This window comes from Thamnophis sirtalis, unplaced genomic scaffold (genome assembly GCF_051295495.1).
Source record: "Thamnophis sirtalis isolate CommonGarterSnake01/CBP01778 unplaced genomic scaffold, rThaSir2_p1.2 scaffold_13, whole genome shotgun sequence".
NCBI lineage: Eukaryota > Metazoa > Chordata > Lepidosauria > Squamata > Natricidae > Thamnophis > Thamnophis sirtalis.
The window spans coordinates 25,993,876-26,016,604 of NW_028261393.1; the positions used below are offsets into that span (position 1 = coordinate 25,993,876).

The 22,729-nt window shown below is 41.6% G+C and overlaps 1 protein-coding gene across 1 annotated transcript in view; it reads right to left on the reverse strand.

The window, feature by feature from the left end:
- LOC106548014 (collagen alpha-1(XVI) chain) overlaps positions 1 to 22,729 on the reverse strand; it is a 203,597-nt gene that overhangs the window by 37,732 nt on the left and 143,136 nt on the right. The window contains exon 11 of the mRNA XM_087728047.1: positions 1,011 to 1,037. Coding sequence (XP_087584173.1) covers positions 1,011 to 1,037 — 27 coding nt within the window. The remainder of the gene's footprint in view (positions 1 to 1,010; positions 1,038 to 22,729) is intronic.

The following is a 22,729-nucleotide window of genomic DNA, read 5'->3' on the forward strand; positions in this document are numbered from 1 at the left end:
GAAGCTGTTTTCGCCCTCCTGGAGATTCGAGGAAAGACTCTGGAGCCCGGGGAGGACAAAAATCCCCTCCCCCCAAGGTGCTGGAGGGTGACTAGCCATGCCCACCCAGCAACCTGACAGAGAACCGCTTGCTAAAACCTTTGAAGCCCACCCCTGGTGAAGTGGGATTGGACATAAGGAAGAAAAGGAGAATAAATGGCAGACGTGGTGGAGAAGGAAGGAGATACAATGGCGGGAGGAAACACTCATCCAATGAGGAGAGAGTGAGAGTCTTTTTCTACTCATGCTGGTGTGAGTAGCTGCCTGAAGATTGACTGCACACTTAGCAGATATTCTAACAATGGCAGCAACTGTGTTTATGGGTACCTCAAATAGCGTTAGTGACTAGGACACACAATCCACCCCCTCTTTAAATTACTGTAAATACACAAAATTAAAGTATCGTTAAATTATGTATGGGTGCCTGTAAGATCTGCAAGATTAGCAATAATGGAGATACAATGGGTTTATTAAAGCCGGAGAAAGCATTTTAATCTATTTAAACTCCTGGGAAACATTATTGATTTTGGAACCAATCTGCAAAGATTCTGGAACTGTTTGATGTAGTGGAAGTTAGATATTTCGCCAAAAAAAATCTAATCAGAGAGAATCAGAAAAGAAAATGGAAAATAGCAATAGGAAAAGCACCTAGACCTGTATACCACTTCATAGTGCTTTTACAGCCCCCTCTAAGCAGATTACAGAGTCAGCCTATTGCCCCCAACAATCTGGGTCCTAATTTTACCAACCACAGAAGGATGGAAAGCTGAGTCAACCTTGAGCTGGTTAGGATCGAGTTGCTGCAGTCAACAGAATTAGCCTGCAATACTGCATTCCAACCACTATGCCACCACGAGTAATAGCAATTTGGGGGATGGTGGTCAGGTTTTTGCATGGGACAAAAAAAAAGAAACTTGGAGAATTCAGGTGCCCCAAGCAGCTGAGATGATCAAGAAAAGGGAGAGACATACCTTCACACCAGGAGGTCCCAGGGTAGCCTGTGGAGGGGGAAAAAGCAACATGAATACATTTGATGGAGACACCCAGGAAGCAAACCAACTGGCAGAGTGGGAGGAAGAAGCATTTACAACAGATAAGATATGAGATTTGTAAAAGGCCACGTAACTTAACAAGGAACCTCAAAACGAAGAGCTGCCTTTAAAAAGATGGAGGGGACTTCCTTCTTCTTTCCTCCAATGGAAGGATGGAAGAAAAGCAGAGGTAATAGCAATAGCAATTAGACATATACCACTTCATAGTGCTCTACAGCCATCTCTAAGCGGTTTACCGCTTAGAGATGGCTGTTTACCCCAACAATCTGGGTCCTCATTTTAGCCACCTCGGAAAGCTGAGTCAACCTTGAGCTGGTTAGGATCGAACTACTGGCAGTTGGCAGAATTAGCCTGCAATGCTGCATTCTAACCATGGGGAGGGAGGGAGGGAAAGAAAGAAAAAAAATGAAGGAAGGTGTCAGCTTCTGCTTTGCTGTTGCTTCAGCTGCCATGAAACGGGGAGGGAGGGCATGGTATTTGGGTGGGGTTACTCGATGTGCTGGAGGAATGTTCTGGAGTTCACTGGATGGTCAGACTACGCATGCGTGGGAGTTTCCCGCCTGGACTAACGGCACCAACATTCCATCTTCGTGATGCCTTTTGAAGTTATCTCACACCTGACACTTGAAGGACTTATGATTGGACTAGGCCTATGAGGCCAGGGTGTGTGGAATGGGCTATTCTATATATCAACTGCTTTCGCGCCTAATTAATCAGACTTCGCTATGCAACCGCACTTTAACCATTTTTAATTAGTAAAAGTACATTTGATTTTCCACGTATGGAGTCTCATGGTCCTTCTTTCCTAATTATTAAATGGAGAGGTGCTGACAGAAGGAATGAAAGAACGAAGGTCAGCAAGAAAATAGCAATAGCACTTAGACTTATATACCCACTTGCTCTACAGCCCTCTCTAAGCAGTTTACAGAGTCAGCCTATTGCTCCTAACAATCTGGGTCCTCATTTGATCCACCCCGGAAGGATGGAAGGCTGAGTCAAGCTAGGTAAGCTATAAAATGGAAATGCAAGTCCATTACAGAGAAGGAGATAGGGATATGGTTGGTTCATCCCAGGGTCCCCCCAAAAGGTCAATATTGCCACCCAAAAGTCCATGAGACTATCTAAGGGGTCAATAAATGGCTGGGGGTTGAGGAGGGCGGGGCTGACATCACTACGACATGACATGCAATCTTGGAGCTCCAGGATTGCTGTTGATATCTCTGCTGCTGGACGGTCCTTTTGGACCTAAACTGTCCCGTAGAGATAGTGATAGCGAAGGGCACGTCCTGCTGATCTCAGGGGCATCACAAAGTCCCTGATTGATACAGGAGAAGCTTTTTTCTGGCGAAAGAGAAGCAGCCATTGAAGCTGCAGAAGGTTGGGACAACCCCTGAGCAGAAGAAAAGCAGGAGAGAGAGTGTGTCAAAATGGTGAGACAATTTTTTACTATTAGAGAACACCCAAAAAGACTCCAGTGAAGTATCCCCAGCCCTTTTGACGCTCATCAGCGTCATCCTTCCTATGAATGATATCAACTGTTTAGTAAAAGAGATATGTTAAATCTTATATTTTTCACATTCTTAAATATTACCTATCATTGTTAGTATTTATTATCTGTTGTTATTCATGGTGTGATTAAAATAGTATTTAAGGAAGTAACAGAAGAAGACTTATTGAGGAGAGAACCAACATAGAAATAACTAAGGAGAAATTCCCTGACAGTTAGAACAACTTGTCTCCAGAAGTTATGGGAGCTTCATCACTGGAAGTTTTTAAGAAGAGATTGGACAGCTGTTTGTCTGTAATGGTATTGGGTCTCCTGCTTGAGCAAGGAATTGGATTAGAAGACCTCCAAAGTCCCTTTCAACTCTGCTATTCTGTTATATGGATTCCGAAGAACCAGAGATTTGAAAGGGAAGGAAAAGGTTCTTTGCTCCATCTCCTGGTGTAGTGTAGGGCTTATGAGAGCATCTCTAATAGATGGCCAGCCTCTGTAAGAAGACCTTTTGTGAAGGAGACTTGGTCTGCCCATTTCAGAGACTGATAGCTCATATGGTGAGATGAAATCTGGAGGAATATGGTGAGATATTCCTCCAGATTTCTTGCCTGGACTTCCTTCCTTATAATTTTAATCCTTGTCCTGCCCTCTAGGGCAACAGATTATCATTCTGCTCCTTTTTCTGTGTGATAACCCTTCAGAAATTTGAAGCCCGCTACTGTATCTCCTGTCATTTATCTCTTCTGTGAGCTAAACAGATGAAAGTCCTTTAACTCTTCTTCATGAGCTTAGTTTCCAGATCCTTCACATCTTTGTGTGTCTTTCTCTGAATTTGATCCACTTGGTCATATCCTTTTTGAATGATGGTGCCTAGATCTGAGGACAATACTCTAAATGAAGTCTAAGTAGGATTGAGTAGATGAGAATGGTTACTTCCCAAAACTTTGACTGTATGCTTCTGTGAATGCTCTCCCAAATCATATGTGCCTTTTTAGCAATTGCATCACACCACTGGCTCATATGAACTTACAGGAGACCTTTGGGAAATAGGAAATAACAAATGAATAATATTTGCAGAGTTTTTTTCTGTTCAATTGTGTCTCCATCTCTGAGATTGCCTGGATAAGTTCCTGCAGTTTTTGTTGACAAGGATGTTCAGAAATGGCTTGTCCCAGTTTCTAGCCTGATTCCTTGGCCACCAAAGTAAACTGTCTCTTTCTCAGGCTAGGATAGGCTAATTCCAAGAACTGCAGGGGGTTGATAGGAGTGACAACAGAGGAAGTCAGAATGGAGGGAAAACACTTCTTTTTATTTCATTTCTGGAAAATCTGTGGTTGGTTGATTGATTTAGCAGAAAGGAAACTTCTGGCAGGTTCCTGCGTTCATTGACCCCGCAGGAAGGGGACAGTAGTTGTTTGGAGGCAGACTTTCAATTTAGCTGCCAAATCCAGCAAGACAATCTGGGAAGGAAGAAGTCTGATACTCTGCTCTAGCATCCATTACACACACACACACACACACACACACACACACACACACACACACGTTTCACACACACACACATTTCACACACACACACACACACACACACTCTGAGGATACTCTGCACCTCAAAGTCAGCTGTTGGTCCTCGTGTCTTAGATGGAGAGATTAGAGAGGTATCAGCTGTGATGATTTAAGATGAAACCCCTTGTTGTTCATCTTGACCTCTCATGTTACTCAATCTGACATTTCAGCACATTGAGTCTGTCATCTGCACCACTATAACTGTCTGGTTTGGCTCTGCAACCCAACATGACAGACACAGACTTCAATGGATAATTAGAACTGCAGAAAAGACAATTGCTACCATCCTGCCTTCCACTGAGAACCTGTATACTGGCCAAGTCAAAAAGAGGGCTGAGAAAACATTTACAGACCCCTCACATCCTGGACATAAATTGTTTCAACTTTTACCCACAAAATGATGCTATAGGGCATGGGTTGTCAACTTGGTCCCTACCGCCCACTAGTGGGTGTTTTGGGATTCCAGGTGGGCGGTAGGGACTTCGTAGGTTAAAACTTCCTTTTGAGTGAGTGGGCAAGCGCGAGTGCACACATCAATAAACCAACGTATGTGTGCACGTAAACAAGCAAACACGTGGGAAGAGGAAGGGGAGGAGTGAAAACTGATAGCAGGGACAGGCAGATAAGTTTTGTTATCTTATAAAATAAAGCGGAGCAGAGCAGTTGCAAAATAGGAGAAAGAAAAGTTACAGGCAGGAGAGAATTGTTGTTGGCTAATAATAATAAGTGGGCTAACTAGCTCAGCCTTACTTTTGTACATTGCCCTAAGGAAGGTAAAAAAAAAAGGAGATAAAAAGGAAAAGATTAAAAAAAATTAACAAAAAAGGGAAGAAAAATAGAGAAAAGGGGATAAAATAAAGGAGGAGTGTTTAGTTTGGCTCATAAATTAAGTTTTGTTATCTTATAAAATAAAAGAAAGAAAGAAGTAAAGGAAGAAGAAGGAAAAAATAAAAAAGGGAAAAAGATATCCTTGATATAGTGAAATACTATAAGAAAGGAAAAGAAGAAGAAGGCAGGAAAAGGAATTTTGTTTTGATGATGACACTTAATAAAAATTGGCACCTAATACAGCATTGCTTTTGATGTTTGTAATAAAAGGGAAAAGAGGAGGGAAAAAGCACTGTGTGGAGTGCAGATCAAAACGTAAGAGTAAAAGTAGTTGTTAAATTGTGAAACAAATTTAGAACCCATGTCTGAAAAAAAGAAATATGCTCATGTTCTGCATTTGCACAAAAACTGGTGGGTGGTAAGGAAATTTTTCCATCAAGAAAGATCCATTAGTGGGCAGTAAGTAGAAAAAGGTTAACTACCACTGCTATAGGGCATTAAACACCAGAACAACTAGACACAAGGATAGTTTTTCCCCAAATGCCATAACTCTGCTAAACAACTAATTCCAACAATACTGTCAAATTATCTACTAAGACTGCATTACTATTATTCTTCCCTTCTTTCCTAGTACCTATCTCTTCCCACTTATGTCTATAACCATGTTGCTCAGATCTTTTAAAATTTATATTGTTTCATTTGTTCCCTAATATAGTTTGATTGCTTATTAGTAACCAATGACTATCACTGTTGTATCTTATGATTCTTGATGAATGTATTCTATTTTATTTTTCTTTATGTACACCGAGAGCATCTGCACCAAAGACAAATTCCTTGTGTGTCCAATCACACTTGGCCAATAAAGAATTCTATTCTATTCTATTCTATTCTATTCTATTCTATTCTATTCTATTCTATTCTATTCTTTTCTTTTCTTTTCTTTTCTATTCATCTGTCTGGTCCTCCTGCAGTTTCCCCTTTTGACCCTTTTGTCTCTCCCTGGGAGAAGGACAGTTGTGTGGATGCCCTACAGGGAGGTGGAGGATTCACAACCCATGGCAGGTGCTCTACGAAGTCCTCTAGGCGAGCCAACCATCAGCCAGGAAAGCCTACACCACTGAAGACAGATGGTTATCCAACATCTTCTTAAAAACGTTCAGTGTTGGAGCATTCACAACTTCTGGAGGCAAATTGTTCAACTGATTAATTGTTCTAACTGTCAGGAAATTTCTCCTCAGTTCTAAGTTGCTTCTCTCCTTGATCAGTTTCCACTCATTGCTTCTTGTCCTACCCTCAAGTGCTTTGGAAAATAGTTTGACTCCCTCTTCTTTGTTGCAGCCCCTGAGATATTGGAACACTGCTATCATGTCTCTCCTGGTCCTTCTTTTCATTAAACTAGATGTACCCAATTCCTGCAATCGTTCTTCTTATCTTTTAACTCCAGTCCCCTAATCCTCTTAGTTGCTCTTCTCTGCACTCTTTCTAAGTCTCCACATCTTTTCTACATCGTGGCGACCAAAACTGAATGCAGTATTCCAAGTGTGGCCTTACCAAGGCCTTATAAAATAGTATTGACACTTCATGTGATCTTGATTCTATCCCTCTGTTTATGGAGCCTAGAACTGTGTGGCTTTTTTGGCAGCTGCTGCACACGGCTGGCTCATATTTAAATGGTTGTCCACTAGGATTCCAAGACCCCTCTCAGTTCCAGTAGTTCAGATAGTTTCTGTCTTGTGACCTGGTCAACCTTCAAAGTGTTGATAATTCATCATTTCCACTAAGAAATCACAGCCCATCCATACCGACAAAAAGTGGACTCAAATATTTTGCAGAGCTACAGTAGCATACCTCTGCCTATCTTTTTCCCACTGCCAAAAAAGAAAGAATAAATTAACTGACTAACCTTTGACTGCCCCAAGAAAACAAGGTCCTGAGGCAGCTACTTTTGCGAACGCTGTTGCTGGCTGCCCTGAATCAGCTAGAAAGCTCAGGAAAAGGTTTGGTATAACTCTTGAAATGGCTCTTTTCCTTCATTTAAAGAATGCCTGTCAGTCAGAACAGAAGTGTAATTTTATGGGATTGAACCAAAAGGGTTCTCTCTTCCAACCACAACTGCCAGCCAGATGTTTGCAGGAGAACCTCTGTGGGAAAGGTACAATTTTTTTCCTCTCTGTGGCATGGAAGAAAAAGAAGTCATTCATGCCTATGTGGAATACCTCAATCGGTGTTGGTCCTGAGCCTCCCCGCCACAATGGAGAGTCAGTGAAGTTCCAGGAAGCTTACTGTATGCAAAAGTCAGAAACTTGTCTACGGTGGAAGATTGGATGATAAAATTAACGGAATTTGCAGAAACGGCAAAGGTGACCATTTGATCAGAGCAAAAACAATACAGGAAGTCTTATTTGAACTTTTTGCTGATAGAAGAGAAGAGCAAACAGATGATTTGGCAATTGGGGGATGAAAAATGAGATGAAGAGGCAGCAGAAAAGTTTTAAGATAGGAAGAAGGGTGGAAGGCACAATTGTGTGTTTTGTTTGGTTTTCAGATTCTTTCTTGTATTGCTATTTCTTACTTTCTATCTATATTCTTGTTTGTTTTCTCTCCCTCTACCTCTCTCTCTTCCAGGAACATAAATTACTTAAAAACTTTTTAAAAAGCTGAAAGAAAATGAAAATGTATTTTTTCTAAGAAAAGCATAAAAATGTGTTTATAAAGTAACCAGTAAACTGTATCATTCCCTACACAGAGTTAACTATGAAAATCCTTAGAAAACTACAATTGGTCCTAAAAATAAACAAGAAAGTTGATGAGCTTGTAGCATCTATTGGTGAGGATGAACAATATAAATTCAGTAAGGTTGCCCTGTTCTTCTCTATGTTACCAAGAACTCTTAACTCTTTGGGGATACGTATCAGAAGGTCACATTCCTTTAGTGCCCATTTGAAGCTTCAACAGCATTGAAAAAAGTGACTTACAACCAGTCCTCACACTTATCTTAACAGATTAACAGAGTTGGAAGGGACCTTATAAATCATCTAGTCCAACCCCAACCCCTCTCAAGCAGGAGACCCTACACCATTTCTGACAAATGACAGTCCTATGCTGACTCTCTGTAAACCGCTTAGAGAGGCCTGAAAGGCCTATGAAGCGGTATATAAGTCTACTGCTATCCTATCTCCTCTTGAAAGCTTCCAGTGATGAAGCTCCCACAACTTCCAAAGGCAACTTCTATTCCATTGGTTGATTGTTCTCACTGTCAGAAAGTTCTTCCTTATTTCTAGGTTGAATCTCTCCTTGCTCAGTTTCCATCCATTATTCCTTCTCTGGCCTTCAAGTGCTTTGGAAAATAACTTGACCCCCTGCTCTCTGTGGCAGCCTTCAGAACCTTCTCTTTCCTTTTTAGCTCAAACTTTAATTTCTAATGGATAAGCATTACTTTACATCCTATTAAGGGACGCAGTGGCTAAGTGGCTAAGACACTGAGCTTGTCGATCAGAAAATTCAGCAGTTCGGCACTTCGAATCCCTAGTGCCACGTAACAGAGTGAGTTCCATTATTTGTCCCAGCTTCTGCCAACATTTTACATTCAAAAGCATGTAAAAAATGGAAGTAGAAAAATAGGGACCACCTTTGGTGGGAAGGTAACAGCGTTCTGTGCGCCTTTGGCATTTAGTCATGACCACCTTTGGTGAGAAGCTACATGACCACGGAGACATCTTTGGACAGTACTGGCTCTTCAGCTTTGAAATGGAGATGAGCACTGCCCCCTAGAGTTGGGAACAACTAGCACATATGTGTGAGGGGAACCTTTACCTTTACCTTACACCCTATTATGGCAGCATTGGTTTCATTGGAATAAGGGCAAGGGCCTTCATCAAAGGCCGCCTCTAAATCAATGGGACTCCCTGTCCATGGCAGCCAGTTTAACAGCCTTTTCTCTCTGGCCTTTCACCGATGGATCACAATATGTCAGGCACTGACTTCATGAATAATAAAACATGTTATCGAATGCATCATCTGCTGCTTCTGCCTGCTTTAATTAAATACGTTTTTACTAATATGTAATGATATGTGGGAACAATCTTGGGAGATTGATGGAGGCGGGGAGATGCTGCTTAGGCAATGGTCAGATAAGAGAGGGCAATGCTCACAGCTACATAATGGGTGGAGAATGATGTCAGTCTTCCCAGGTGAACTATAGACACGACACACAACCAGATGAGTTAATTTTACTTTACTGTAAGGCTACATTAACAAAATCTTGCAAGTCTGAAAGAACAAACCTCCTACCATCACTTTTACAGTCTGAGAACTTGGAAGGGGGTATTTCTCCTGAGGTAAAGCTTGCTCCTGGGGAGGAAAGCTATGGCAAATCTAGAAGATGAGAGCTATCTAGTGGTTAAAGTGCTGGTCAAGAAATGAGGTGACTGTGAGTTCTAGTCATGCCTTAGGAATGAAAGCTGTCTGGCTAGGCTTGGGTCAATCACCAGGAAACAAGGAATTATAGTCCTGTCTTGGGCAGAGGGGGATAATTAGAATAATAATCAAGCCAATAAATTCATCAATGAATGATCTTATCCATTCAATTGTGCCCAATTCTCAGCAATTCTATGGACTCTCTCCACATTTTCTGATCTTGTATGGCTTATTTCAGTTGTTTTATCTTCTGGCTGGTGTTGGCTTTAATGGTGACTGTGTGTTTTGGCAGCCTCATTGACCAGGCTGAGCATAACTGTTTTTTCCAGTGTATATGTTTGCATGACATGACCGAAATAAGTAAAGTGGAATTTTGTGATTTTGCCTTCGGGCGATAGGTCTGGTTTTATATCCTCCAGCACTTGTTTGTGTGTCATCTCTGCTGTCCAAGAAATGCACAGGTGCCTTCTCCATCATCACAGCTTGAATGAGTTGATTTTCATTCTGTCTAGCTATTTAATGGTCCAACTTTCACAACCATAAGTAGCTATGGGAAACACGGACCAATCTACATTTAGTTGCCAGGCTGATCATGAGCCTGGGTTCCTTTTCTGCTATAAATGAAAGAGATCAATATGGGATAAAGCCCGTTCTGGTGCTGGGGTGAGAATGGTTCCTCTATTTTTCCTACTGGCTCTGTGGGTGTGGCTTGGTGGCTGTGACTTGGTGGTCATGTGACTGGGTGGATGGGCATGGCCAAGTAAATGTCCCTTCTTTGCCCTAATGACCTACAAAAAGAAGATATACCAATTATTATACACAAAGCAATAAAAGAGGTACACAAATACTTACATAAGAGCAATAAGACTCGTACTTCTTTTATTGTTTTGGGCATAATAATTGGTATATCTTCTTTTTGAATTTCACCCCTGATCTTTCTACTTGCTTTCCCCAACCTGGTGATTTCCTGGTTGTTATTAAACTACATGTCCCAGCATCCTTGAAATCTCAGGGTTAACGGGAGTTACTGTGTGCCTAATAAAGTAGACAAGAGCTGATAGCTGGGTAGAGTTTGTTTTCCTGTTTGATAAGACTCTTATCTGTGATTAATATGTGTATGTATGTATATGTATGTATGTATATGTATATGTATACATATATACATTATATGTATACATATATACATTACATACATATGTATATGTATATATGTATGTAATGTATACATATATACATTACATACATATATACATTACATACATAACATACATAACATACATATATACATTACATACATTACATACATTACATACATTACATACATTACATACATTACATACATTACATACATTACATACATTACATACATTACATACATTACATACATTACATACATTACATACATTACATACATTACATACATACATACGTACGTATGAATGAAAATTAGGGAATTGTGTCTCCAAGGGTAGACTACAGCCATGTCAACTCAAAATTGCCATCATTATTTTGGGTTTTTCCTTTAAGTCACGGGTCTCCAAACTTAGCAACTTTAAGACTTGTGGACTTCTACCATACTCGGTGGGAGTGCACGAAAGATAGGGCTTTTTGGAACCAGATAAGAAAGTGTTTGGAAGAGATGCTAAATCAAAGGATTGAGTTGAGGCCAGAATTATTTTTATTAGGGATCACAAAAGAAAAATATGGCAAAGGTGGGACTATATTTAATGCTGCCTATTTTAAAGGTGACAAGATTGGTTTTTGCACAAAAACGGAAAAATAAAGAGACTTCCTCAGAACAAGAAATAATAAATAAGATACAGACATGGATAGACTGACTCTAAAGCGCAAAGACAAGGGTGAGATGGAACATCATGAAATCTGGGACAATGGTACCGATCAGTGGTGGGTTTCAAAAATTGTTGGAACCTACTCTGTGGGTGTGGCCTCCTTTGTGGGAGTGGTTTGCCACCCATGTGACCGAATGGGAGTGGCTTGCTGCCCATGTGACCGGATATGAAATTAGGAATTAGTACTTAGGTCGGTCCAAGTACCTATTCAGAAACTCTGGCACTGAAGCATGCAAGTCTTAAAGCTGTCAAGTTACAAGCTCCTTGTACCCCTAACCCTTTAGGGAAAAAAACTAGGGGTCTTCAAACCTGACAGCTTTAAGACTTGTGGACTTCAACTCCCAAATTCCTTCTCCAGTCATGTTGCGGTGACATCATCTGCGCGGATCTGCTTCATCTTCATTTTTTTCACAGGGGACGGGGCTGCCGCTGAAGATGCCGACGAGCCCCCGCCGCCACCAGAATAACTGCTGCTGCCTCCTCCTCCAACAGCACCACCACATTTGCTGCCAGGTGCTGCAGCTGAGGTGAAGCCGCCAAGCTCCTGCTGGCGCCCCCGCCTGTGGCAGCAGCGGTGGCCCCTCCCCCTCTGCTCGGAGCACCTGAGCTGGGCTCTGTGTTACCCCTGCCACCTCCTCCTCCTCCGCCGTGCTTTTGAGAAGCCATGAGGCCATTTTTTCCTGCTCCCGCCTCCTCCACCGCCTTTCTATTGGCTCCTGCGGCCTCATGGCTCCTCAAAAGCATGGTGGAGGAGGAGGGGTAACATGGGGCCCAGCTCAGGTGCTCCGAGCAGAGGGGGAGGCACCACTGCCATGGGTGGGGGTGCTGGCGGGAGCTTTGGTGGCTTCACCTCAGCCGCAGCATTGGGTGGAAAATCTGGCAGTGCTGTTGGAGGAGGAGGAGGCGGAAGCAGATATTCCGGTGGTGGCAGGGGCTTTGGTGGTTTACTTCAGCTGCAGCGCCAGGCACAAGCAGCTAGGATTGGCTGCCCACAAAGGACCTCCCCGGGCTTGTTTTGCTGAACACGGGGTGACTGATGCTAGTTTGAGTGGCCACGGCTGGCACAAACTACCATCAGTCACCCAGTGCTCAATAAAACAAGTCTGGGGAGGTCCTTTGCGGGTGGCCAGTTCTAGCCGCCTGCAAAGGACTTCCCCGCACTTGCTTTGCTGAAAACAGGATGACTGACGGTAATGAGCAGCATAGCCAGCACCTAGGAGGTCCTAGGAGACCGGCTGTGCCATGTAAGCTCCTGCCGCTGTCCCCGCGCCCCTGCTAACCCTAGATTTTCTGAGGCCCCTCAGCTTCCAGAGCCTGTGACAGACATCACTGCGCGGCAGTTAGAAATATCTGTGCTGTGTTTTCTTGCCACGTGTGTGGCCCGGAGCCACGCACCTTAGAGGGAACATTGCTGGTGTTTCCGGAAGTTAATTACTTCTGGGTTCACCGACCAACCGGTCCGCAAGGACTGGCAAGGACCAGTAGGAACCCACCCCTGGTACCGATGGTTAGAAATCAGACAAGTTAAGAAGTGGAAAATATGGTATTAAGAAGGTGTGATAGGTAGGAATCTGATATGTATTTGTATGGTTAGTAATTATATAAACTAAAGGATCAATGGACAGGTAATCTGACCAAGTACACATACCTACTGTATGTAATGGATATAAAATGTAATTGTAAGATCCAATCATTATATGGAAACGTTTATGCCACGTTCATAAACGTTATGAACTTTTTTATGGCAGTTTATTGATATTGCTGTTCCTGGAGATGCCAGAGTCAAAGAAAAAGAACTAGAAAAAATCATGAAATATCGTGAGCTGGACATCAAAACTACACAGCTATGGATGAAGCATGTAACAGTGATACCCATTGTCATCGGGGCACTTGGCAGCATGTCCAAGAATTTTATAAGATACATCAACAAATTGCAGCTTCCACCACTGCAATAACAGCAGCAAAACTGCAAAAAACTGCGCTACTTGGAACATTTTAAGAAGATACTTGGTTGATACCTAGGACACTGGCAGCAAACCGTATCAACCATTAGCACCAGTCAATGGTATTTGTGATGCATTTTTGAATGTTCAGTTGGCTGAGTTTCATGTTTAATGAATAACATAAACATAAACATAAACATAAACATAAACATAAACATAAACATAAACATAAACATAAACATAAACATAAACATAAACATAAACATAAACATAAACATAAACATAAACATAAACATAAACATAAACATAAACATAAACATAAACATAAACATAAACATAAACATAAACATAAACATAAACATAAACATAAACATAAACATAAACATAAACATAAACATAAACATAAACATAAACATAAACATAAACATAAACATAAACATAAACATAAACATAAACATAAACATAAACATAAACATAAACATAAACATAAACATAAACACACAAACACACAAACACACAAACACACAAACACACAAACACACAAACACACAAACACACAAACACACAAACACACAAACACACAAACACACAAACACACACTTGTGGTTTTCAACTCTCAGAATTCCCCAGCCAGCATGGAAGAGGGTGTGGGCGGGGCCAACCAGGGGCAATTTTTACCACTTCAAATTGTTCCTATCACCTCTCCCGAGCTGGGCCGAGGTGGTTTTAATTTCACCCTTGGTTTCTCTCCTTCCATGTCCTCTCCTTTCATAAGCAGAGGAGCAATTTTAGGGCTTGTATCTCCAGCATAGCAGCAGACAGTACCTCAGCCAATAGCCTCCATCTCTTCCAGACATTCTCACATGCAGAAAACCTTTTTCTCATCCTAGGGGAGCTGATTTATGGAGCCATTCCTCCTCTTGCTGCTTCCTAGTTTTTGGCTGCCTGCCCAGCAGCAACCAAACTCAAAACAACCATCAAAAACACTCAAATCAACTTTCTCTATTTTGCTCTGCTAATAAGAAATTGGCATGATGTACAAAAGGAGGGAAGACTTGGGGCAGAAGATTTGACTTCAATGTAGCAGAGAGATACAGTTCAGAAGATTTGTGCAGTTGGCCAGGGGTAGCCTATTAATGGCTTATTAAAGTCCCCATTTGCTTGGGCTGCAAAACTGCTCAGTAGGTAGAAATGTGGCTTTGCAGTTGTTTGTTTAACAAATTCAGAAACTGCCTGATGCCAATGCCTCGAGGTGGCTTCCAAGATGATAAAACATTGGATAAGACCAGGATAACCAACTAGGATATGATATGATTGAAGCTGGTGGCACAGTTAGTTTAAATGTTTAGATTGGGTTTGGCTTTTTTTAAATCCACCTATCAAATCCCTCACAAGGACCAGATGTTGTAACTTGATGGTGTTAAAGGTAATGTAAGCTGTTCTATGTTGCACTGCTGATGTTATTGTTGTTATTATCCAAATTTTGGTCTCTTCTATCTTCCTTTGTTGGCCAGCAGCAGCTATTGAAAATATTGGCTAGCACACAAAACGTCCTGCGTATATTTTTCACCTGATTTCACCCTGAGATCTGAACCTCTAACTTAAAAAAAACATAAGGGGAATTGGATTCACACATTCCTATACTTTTGGATGCGGGTCTTAATGGAAGGTAAGATTTTGAGACAGGTAAATGGCCTGGGTCCTTCTCAACTCTTGGAATAAAGATTTCTAACTTTATTTAAATCCCTAGCTCTATAGTAGAGCCCTCACTAGCAGGCAGAGAACTCCAGATTTAATCCCTGACGTAAGGAGAAATTTCCTGACAGTTAGAACAATTAATCAGTGGAACAACTTGCCTCCCAAGGTGTGGATGCTCCAAAACTGGAAGTTTTCAAGAAGATGTTAGATAACCATTTGTCTGCAGTGATGTAGTTTTTCCTGGCTGACTGTTGGCTTGCCTAGAGGACTTCCTAGAGCACCTGCCATGGGTTGTGAATCCTCCACCTCCCTGTAGGGCATCCACACAACTGTCCTCCCAGGGAGAGACAAAAGGGGTCAAAAGGGGAAACTGCAGGAGGACCAGACAGATGAATAGAAAAGAATAGAATAGAATAGAATAGAATAGAATAGAATAGAATTATTGGCCAAGTGTGATTGGACACACAAGGAATTTGTTCTACCTGAGGGTAGAACAAGAAGCAATGGGTGGAAACTAATCAACTTAGAACTGAGGAGAAATTTCCTGACAGTTACAACAATTAATCAGTGGAACAGCTTGCCTCCAGAAGTTGTGAATGTTCCAACACTGGAAGTCTTTAAGAAGATGTTGGATAATCATTTGTCTGAAGTGGTGTAGGGTTTCCTGCCTAAGCAGAGGGTTGGACTAGAAGACCTTCAAGGTCCCTTCCAACTCTGCTATTCTATTCTATTCTATTCTATTCTGTTCTGTTCTTGTTCCTATTCCTTATTCTATTCTATTCTATTCTATTCCTGGCATATCTAAAAGTCTCTTTCTTATCTGAATGCAGGGAGAGTCAATATTAGTCTGTGGCTAATGCTGAACTAAAGGGACACATATTCTGAGTCAGACAAAAAGAAATATTGATGTTGGAAGTTATGAGATTACCATGTTCCCCTACAAGTTCAAGTTGAAGGTCCATATCACCCATGCCTACCAAGATGATCCCAGTCTTCAGGAAAACCATGAAGGCACCACTTTGTCCCTGAGACTCCCCCTCCACAAATGCCTATGCAACCACTAGGCAGCCACTAGACGTGGAAGGAAAGTGTGCATTGCAATCTCCCTTGCCACTGTCTCCTGTCATCCTTCAGTTGTTGCCATAGCAATGTTTGCTGACATCTGGAAGCCACCTGAGTGTTCTTCAGTCATCCAGATGTTCTGATGGAGGCAAGCCAGAGAGGAACAGAAGAGGTGGGCGAGGGTGGGAGGATGTGGACAGTCATTTGTGGAAAGCACATGTCCTCAAACATATGAATGGGAGAAATTGCTAGAAGTCAACTTCCAGGGAGGAAGAAGAGAGAAATCTAGGTTCCGGGAAAGAGATGCGTGGCTGGGATTCAGGCACAATTTAATCAATGGACGAATCAATGATCCATTGAGGGTTACAGTTCTGCAGCTGCTGCTAATTCTTTTGAGTCAGCGGAGTCAAGCTGCCAAAAGAGAAAAAAGATCTAAAGATATTGCTGGGTCTTGTGACACTCTGTCTGTGTATGGAGAGGTCCGGTGATTTCACCATTATTCCCAGTAGGTAATGGGATTGCTCAACCTCATTTCGCGTTCAGTTGTAGTCACTTCTTGCTACAACTGGGAGTCCTGACTAGGAGAGGGAGACTCTTTGCAGAAGGACTGCAGTGTTTTTAATTTGTCTAAGCTGCCCAGCACTAAAATTCTTGAGCAAACTATAAGGTTGCTATAAAACATTAGAGCAAACAAACAACCATCCCCAAAATATGCAATAGTTGATAGACCACGGAAGATAAAATTATCTAGCTTAGCACAAAAGTGGGCCCTTAAAATTAAACTAGATGCAAAGCTACCGAAAGCTTAAGCTAATGCTAAACGGACCTTGATTTTCTTTGCTGACTTACTTTATAGGGCAGATGGGCAGCATAAACATTTAATAAGTAAATAAAATAAAATTGTAATAGCAATAGTACTTAGACATATATACCGCTTTACAGTGCTTTACAACTCTCTCTAAGCAGTTTACAGAGTCAGCATATTGCCCTCAACAATCTGGGTCCTCATTTTACCCATCTCAGAAAGATAGAATACTGAGTCAACCTTGAGCCTGGTGAGATCTGAACTGCCAAATTGTAGACAGCCGACAGCCAGCAGAAGTAGCCTGCAGTACCGCACTCTAACCACTGCACCACCATGGCTCATAATCAGTTCCACCATCATCTAAATCCCTCAAGGGTATAAAAAAGGATATATAGGAGACGATCAGGCAGAGCCTGAGGGAGCCAGTCAAGTATGTCGCCAGCCTCGAATCTCTTCTCACTTATAAGAGACCTAAGCCCAGCCTACCTTGAATTCCATTGGCTCTTATCTACTACCAACTTGCCTTGACTGTTAGCAATTCAGATTTTTGTAGAGAGCATTGGCACACAATAAATCTGCAGTCCTTTGAACTGCCTTGCTTCTGATTTATTGTACCCGACAGGGCAAGTGATATCAGTTGAGTTATGGCATTATTGTGAGGGGGATGGGCAATAAATAAATACAGTTACTGTGCAAATGACAACAGTTATGCATGTTATTTGTAATTACATAGAGAAAGTGAATTGAGAGGGGGGCCTTTTCAATGGATTGGATCCCTATGCCCACTTTGGAAAGTGGGCCCCCTGCAGCCAAGTCACCCTGGTGGAAAATCTGGAGGAAGAACCACTAATGTTGAACAAAGACTTTGGGCAGAAAAGAGTTCCAGGGCTCTAAAATCAGCACCAAGAACTTACACTGGGGCAGGAAACATACTGGAGACCCACACAGCCACATTTTCTTCATAGCATCTTTGAAAAGGAAGGATGTATCTCACAAAACTATTATAAAATACAGAGTGAAGGAAAAGCTTGAAGACTGGAACTGATAAATGCTCATGAGAAATGTTTGGTGTTTGAGCATCGTTATTAGATAATACGTATTTACAGTGAAAATTCAAATCGTTAGGACTACATGAAGTATATGCAATAATATTGGAAGAACTTGCCAATGGTCCGATCAAACCTTTATATATTATCTTTAAGGAATTCTGAAGAAGGTGAGAGATGATGGAAGATGGTGTACAATGTCCCTATCTCTCAAAAGGGAAATGAAAGAACCAGGGATTGTGGCACTCCTTTCAGTAACTCACTTGAATTTGATGAGGAAGTAGGAATGAGAAGGTAGCCAGGGTGCAACTTTTGAGCCTACTAGGTATCTATTTTTCATGCCACTTATCTATGATCAAAGGATACATTGTTAAATGCTTTGCTGAAATCAAGAAATATTATGTCTAAACCATTCCCACGTTCTACTGAGGAAGTTATCAGATCAAAATGTAAGATAAGTACACATTTATCTATGCAGATTTCTGATAATTAGCATTGCTTTCAATGTTTTTACAAATCTTTATGATTCACTATATAATCTTCTCAGGTATCAAACTCAGACTGGAGAATTTATGGACATCCTTTCTTATACATTCTTAAGCAAGGAAGTCCAAGCATCAGTGTCCATTGGGGGATAAGGAGGGAAAATGACAACTTGAGGATCTTGATGAAATACATCATGCAGGAGACAACAAGAATAATCAGGGAACTAGAAAATAAATTCTGGGAAGAGAGATGGAAGTAGCTTTGCTCTTTTAATCATGAGAAGATCATGGAAGGATGTAACAGACCCCCTTAAAAATCATGAGGAGTGATAGTACTGCTCTATACTGCTCTAAAGGGGATGCAGTGGCTCAGTGGCTAAGATGCTGAGCTTGTTGATCAGAAAGGTTGGTAGTTTGGCAGTTCGAATCCCTAGTGCCGCGTAACAGAATGAGTTCCTGTTACTTGTCCCAGCTTCTGCCAACCTAGTAGTTCCAAAGCATGTAAAAAATACAAGTAGCAAAATAAGGGCCACCTTTGGTGGGAAGGTAACAGTACTCCATGTGCCTTCGGTGTTTGGTCCTGCCAGCCACATGACCACGGAGATGTCTTCCGGCAGCGCTGGCTCTTCAGCTTTGAAACAGAGATGAGCGCTGCCCCCTAGAGTCAGAAACGACTAGCACATATGTACGAGGGGAACCTTTACCTTTTTATACTGCTCTACACTTGGAATTCTGCATCCAGTTCGTGATACAGAGAAGATGCCTATGCCCTAGAAAGAGTGCAGAGAAGAGCAACAAAGATGATAAGGAGTCTGGAATCTAAATCGTATGATGAATAGCTAAGGGAACTTGGCATGTCCAGCCTAAGAGAAGGTTTAGGGGAGACCTGATAGAAGTCTTCCAATACTTGAAGGGCTGTCATAGGGAAGAGGGAGTTAACTTATTCTCCAATGGACATAAGGGCAGAACAAAAGCAATGGGTGGAAGTTCATCAGAGAGACATCCAATCTGGAAAGAAAGAAGAATTTCCTGACAATGAGAACAATTAATCAATGGAACAGTTTGCCTCCTGGAATTATGGGTGCTCCATTGCTGGAGATGTTCAAGAAAGGATTGGACAACCATTTGTTTGGGATGGTATAAGGCCATGATGGTGAACCTATGGCATGCATGATCGAAGTGGTGCATGGAGCCATGTTGCCTGGCATGCGTGGCATCACCCATTTGTCTTCTAGATTTTGCATGCATGCACAACAATCAGCTGGCCTTTGTGCGTGTGGCAGTGCCGGAAACTGGAAGAGCTAGTCTTCCATTTTTCTGTGTAAGCATGCATGTCAGGCCAGCTGATTGTCATATGCATGCCAGAAACCCAGAAAACTAGCTGGCTGATGTGCATATGTGCAATGGAAACTGGAAGTTCATTTTCTGGTGTGCAAATGCGCCCTGGGCAGCTCCTCTTCCAGGTTTGCGGCCCAGATGAGTGTGCATGCTCCATTTTTGGCACGGTGCTGAAAAGGTTCGCCATCACTGGTATAAGATCTCCTGCCTTGGGCAGAGGGTTGGACTAGAAGACCTTCAAAACCCTTTGATTCTACGAAATTCTTGAAAAAGCATGGCAAAAATAATCACCGAGATTGTTCTACATCAGAATGCAGGAGATGGAGTAATTATATAGGTTTTGATTCAACAATAGGCAAAAACTTTCTAATAGTAAAAATAATTTGGAACTCAGCACCAAGGGAAGTGTTGGACTCTTTCACAAAATGTATTTAAGCTGAGGCTGGGCAGCCATCTGTCAGAAAACCTTTAATTTGGATTTCTGTGTGGAACAGTAGGTTTCACAGGATGGCATAAATGACCCCCTTTGACTCTGTGAATATGTGAATGACTGGCTAATTTCCCTTAATGGTCAGTGAACATCTGTTCTGGAATTGCATTGCATTAGTAATTGATCATTTTCCCCTCCCCCTGCCAAACCCCCCCCCCCCAGTTATTTTAAAGCTTGGGTTTACTTTCCATGCCTTCTCTCTAGAGTTGCCATTCTTCCTTTGATCCTGTGTCTTGCTTTAAGCTCCACCCTGAAGCAAACTCATTAAGCAGGAGAAGACTTTCTTGGAGGACTGTAAGCAATGACAGGACCTTGGAACAGCTGCTAAGAAGACAGGCTGAAAGACAGTGGCCAATTATCTTGCTTTTTAGAGAGGAGGAGCACTAATATTTTGTGCTGCAAGCCCTAACATAGGTTAAATGAAAATCTTTTTCATTACCAAGCCATCTTCTGCAGGCCCATTGGTCTAAAAATAATAAGAATTCCTTGGAGCAACCCAAAATTGTTCTGCTCTTACAGTAGACTTGCCAGGAAGAAAAACTTGTCAACATTAAGAGCTTCTGACTCAGAAATCTTTTCTGACTTCATTCCAAGCATATGAAGATTAGTTAGGGTTGACTCTCCCCTATCTTCATTTTTATTGTTTACTCTTATAGTCTCATTTCTGGCATTGTAATCAGTGTCTGTCCCCAGGTTCTGTAGGCCATGATTTGAATTTCACCCTACTGGGACAATTGACAGCTGTTCCAAATATTCTGATGGCCACAGTCACAAAATCAGGATTGTTTCAATCTACCATTTGCCTGAATTAGCCTCAGATGGTACAGAGTCTCCTGCTTGAACAGGGGGTTGGACTAGAACACCTCAAAGATCCCTTCCAAGTCTGTTATTCTACTTATCTATTCTACCTCTGCCTTCTTGAGTCTTCACCTATCTTCTGTCTTGTCCCACCAAGAATTTCCATATGATTCCAAGTGATTCTTTTGGCGCACATCTTCTCTACTCTCTGCAACAGTGTTTCTAAACTTTAAAATGGGTGGACGTCAACTCCCAGACTTCCTCAGCCAGCTTGCTGACTGGGGAATTCTGACAGTTGAAGTCCACTCATCTTCAAATTCCCAAGATTGAGAAACACTGCTTTAAGGTCCTAATTTTCAGAATTCCTAGCTAGCTAGCGTGGACAAGGACCATGCTAATTGAAAATGCTGGAGCTTGGCTTCCGGGGAGTGGCCTGTCGCCGGTCGGCAGCTTAACAGAGCTGCCCCCAGAATTCAGGTTCGTTATCTACTCAATATCAAGAAGATAACTCTTTTTTTCAGACAAGAAAAAAGCAGTGAGGAATCTCAGCTGGTAAGAATCTTCTTTGAAGTTCACAGTTTGTTTTTTTGTGAGCTGTGGACGGAGGGGGAGGATCAACCCAAAGCTGAGTCATTCAACTCCGACCTGAACTTCGCAGCTGTTATTCACAGCACTAGACAGGACCCCTCCCCCTTAGGACAATCTTTAGAAAAGAGACTATTAAAAATCAATACGAGCAAAGACCAACTTGTGAACTTTAAAACCTTTCTCTATCTGAAATACCAGCTTCAATGTTATAAAAACCTCTTTTGTTTAATTGTCTTCAAAATGGCGTTTACAGCTTCTGCATTTGTTATCTCCGGCTTCCTGCTACAGAATCAAAGAAACAATTTCTTATAATTTAATTAGAGCTACTCCCTTAAAGCTTTCAAGACTTTTTGTTGTTGATAAAGAGACATTCCAAACATTCCAAACGGACTTTCTCTTTTGAAATCCTCCGTAAAACCCCTTGGGAAAAAAAAAAAAGAAGGAAAAAAGGGGGGGGGGAGGAATTTCTTTTTCTCCATATAGCACAGTGGATTAGTAATTTAGAATAAATAATTAAAACCAAAATATAATGGCATCCAAATTAACCTCTGTTAAATTACCTCCAAAAACGTCTCCCATACCTGGTACAAAGTTGCAGCCCCCACCATCTATGCCTCCTAGTGGAGATGTACTAACAAAAGAATTTTTTCTGGAAATGTTCAAAGAATCCAGAGAACAGAACTTAGAAATGTTTAAAGAATTCAGAGAACAGAATCTAGAAATGCTTAAAGATTTCAAAGATGAAATAAGGAATGAGATGGAAGTTCTATATGACAAATTCGATACCAGGGTCACTAAAATGAATGCAATAGCAATAGCAATAGCAGTAGACTTATATACCGCTTCATAGGCCTAGAATGATAATATGATGGGAATTGTAAATGTGATAACAGAATATATTTCTGGAATGGAAGATAATTTAGAAACTCTCAATGAAGCTAAAACTAACCTGATATCCAAAACTGAAGTGGTGGAACAAAAAATTGATAATGCTGAAAAACAAATTATTATGATACAGTATAAGCAGATGGAGCTTGCATTAAGAGTGAGGGGGCTGCGTGAAGAAAAGCAGGAGAACTTAAAGCAAATGTTTTCTGAAGCTTTTGACCGTCTGGTGGGAAAACCGGGATCCAATTTTGATTGGGAGATTGACAGGATTTTTCGTGTTAACTCATGGGCGGCAAAACAAAGGCAACTTCCCCGAGACGTGGTAATATACTTTGTTAC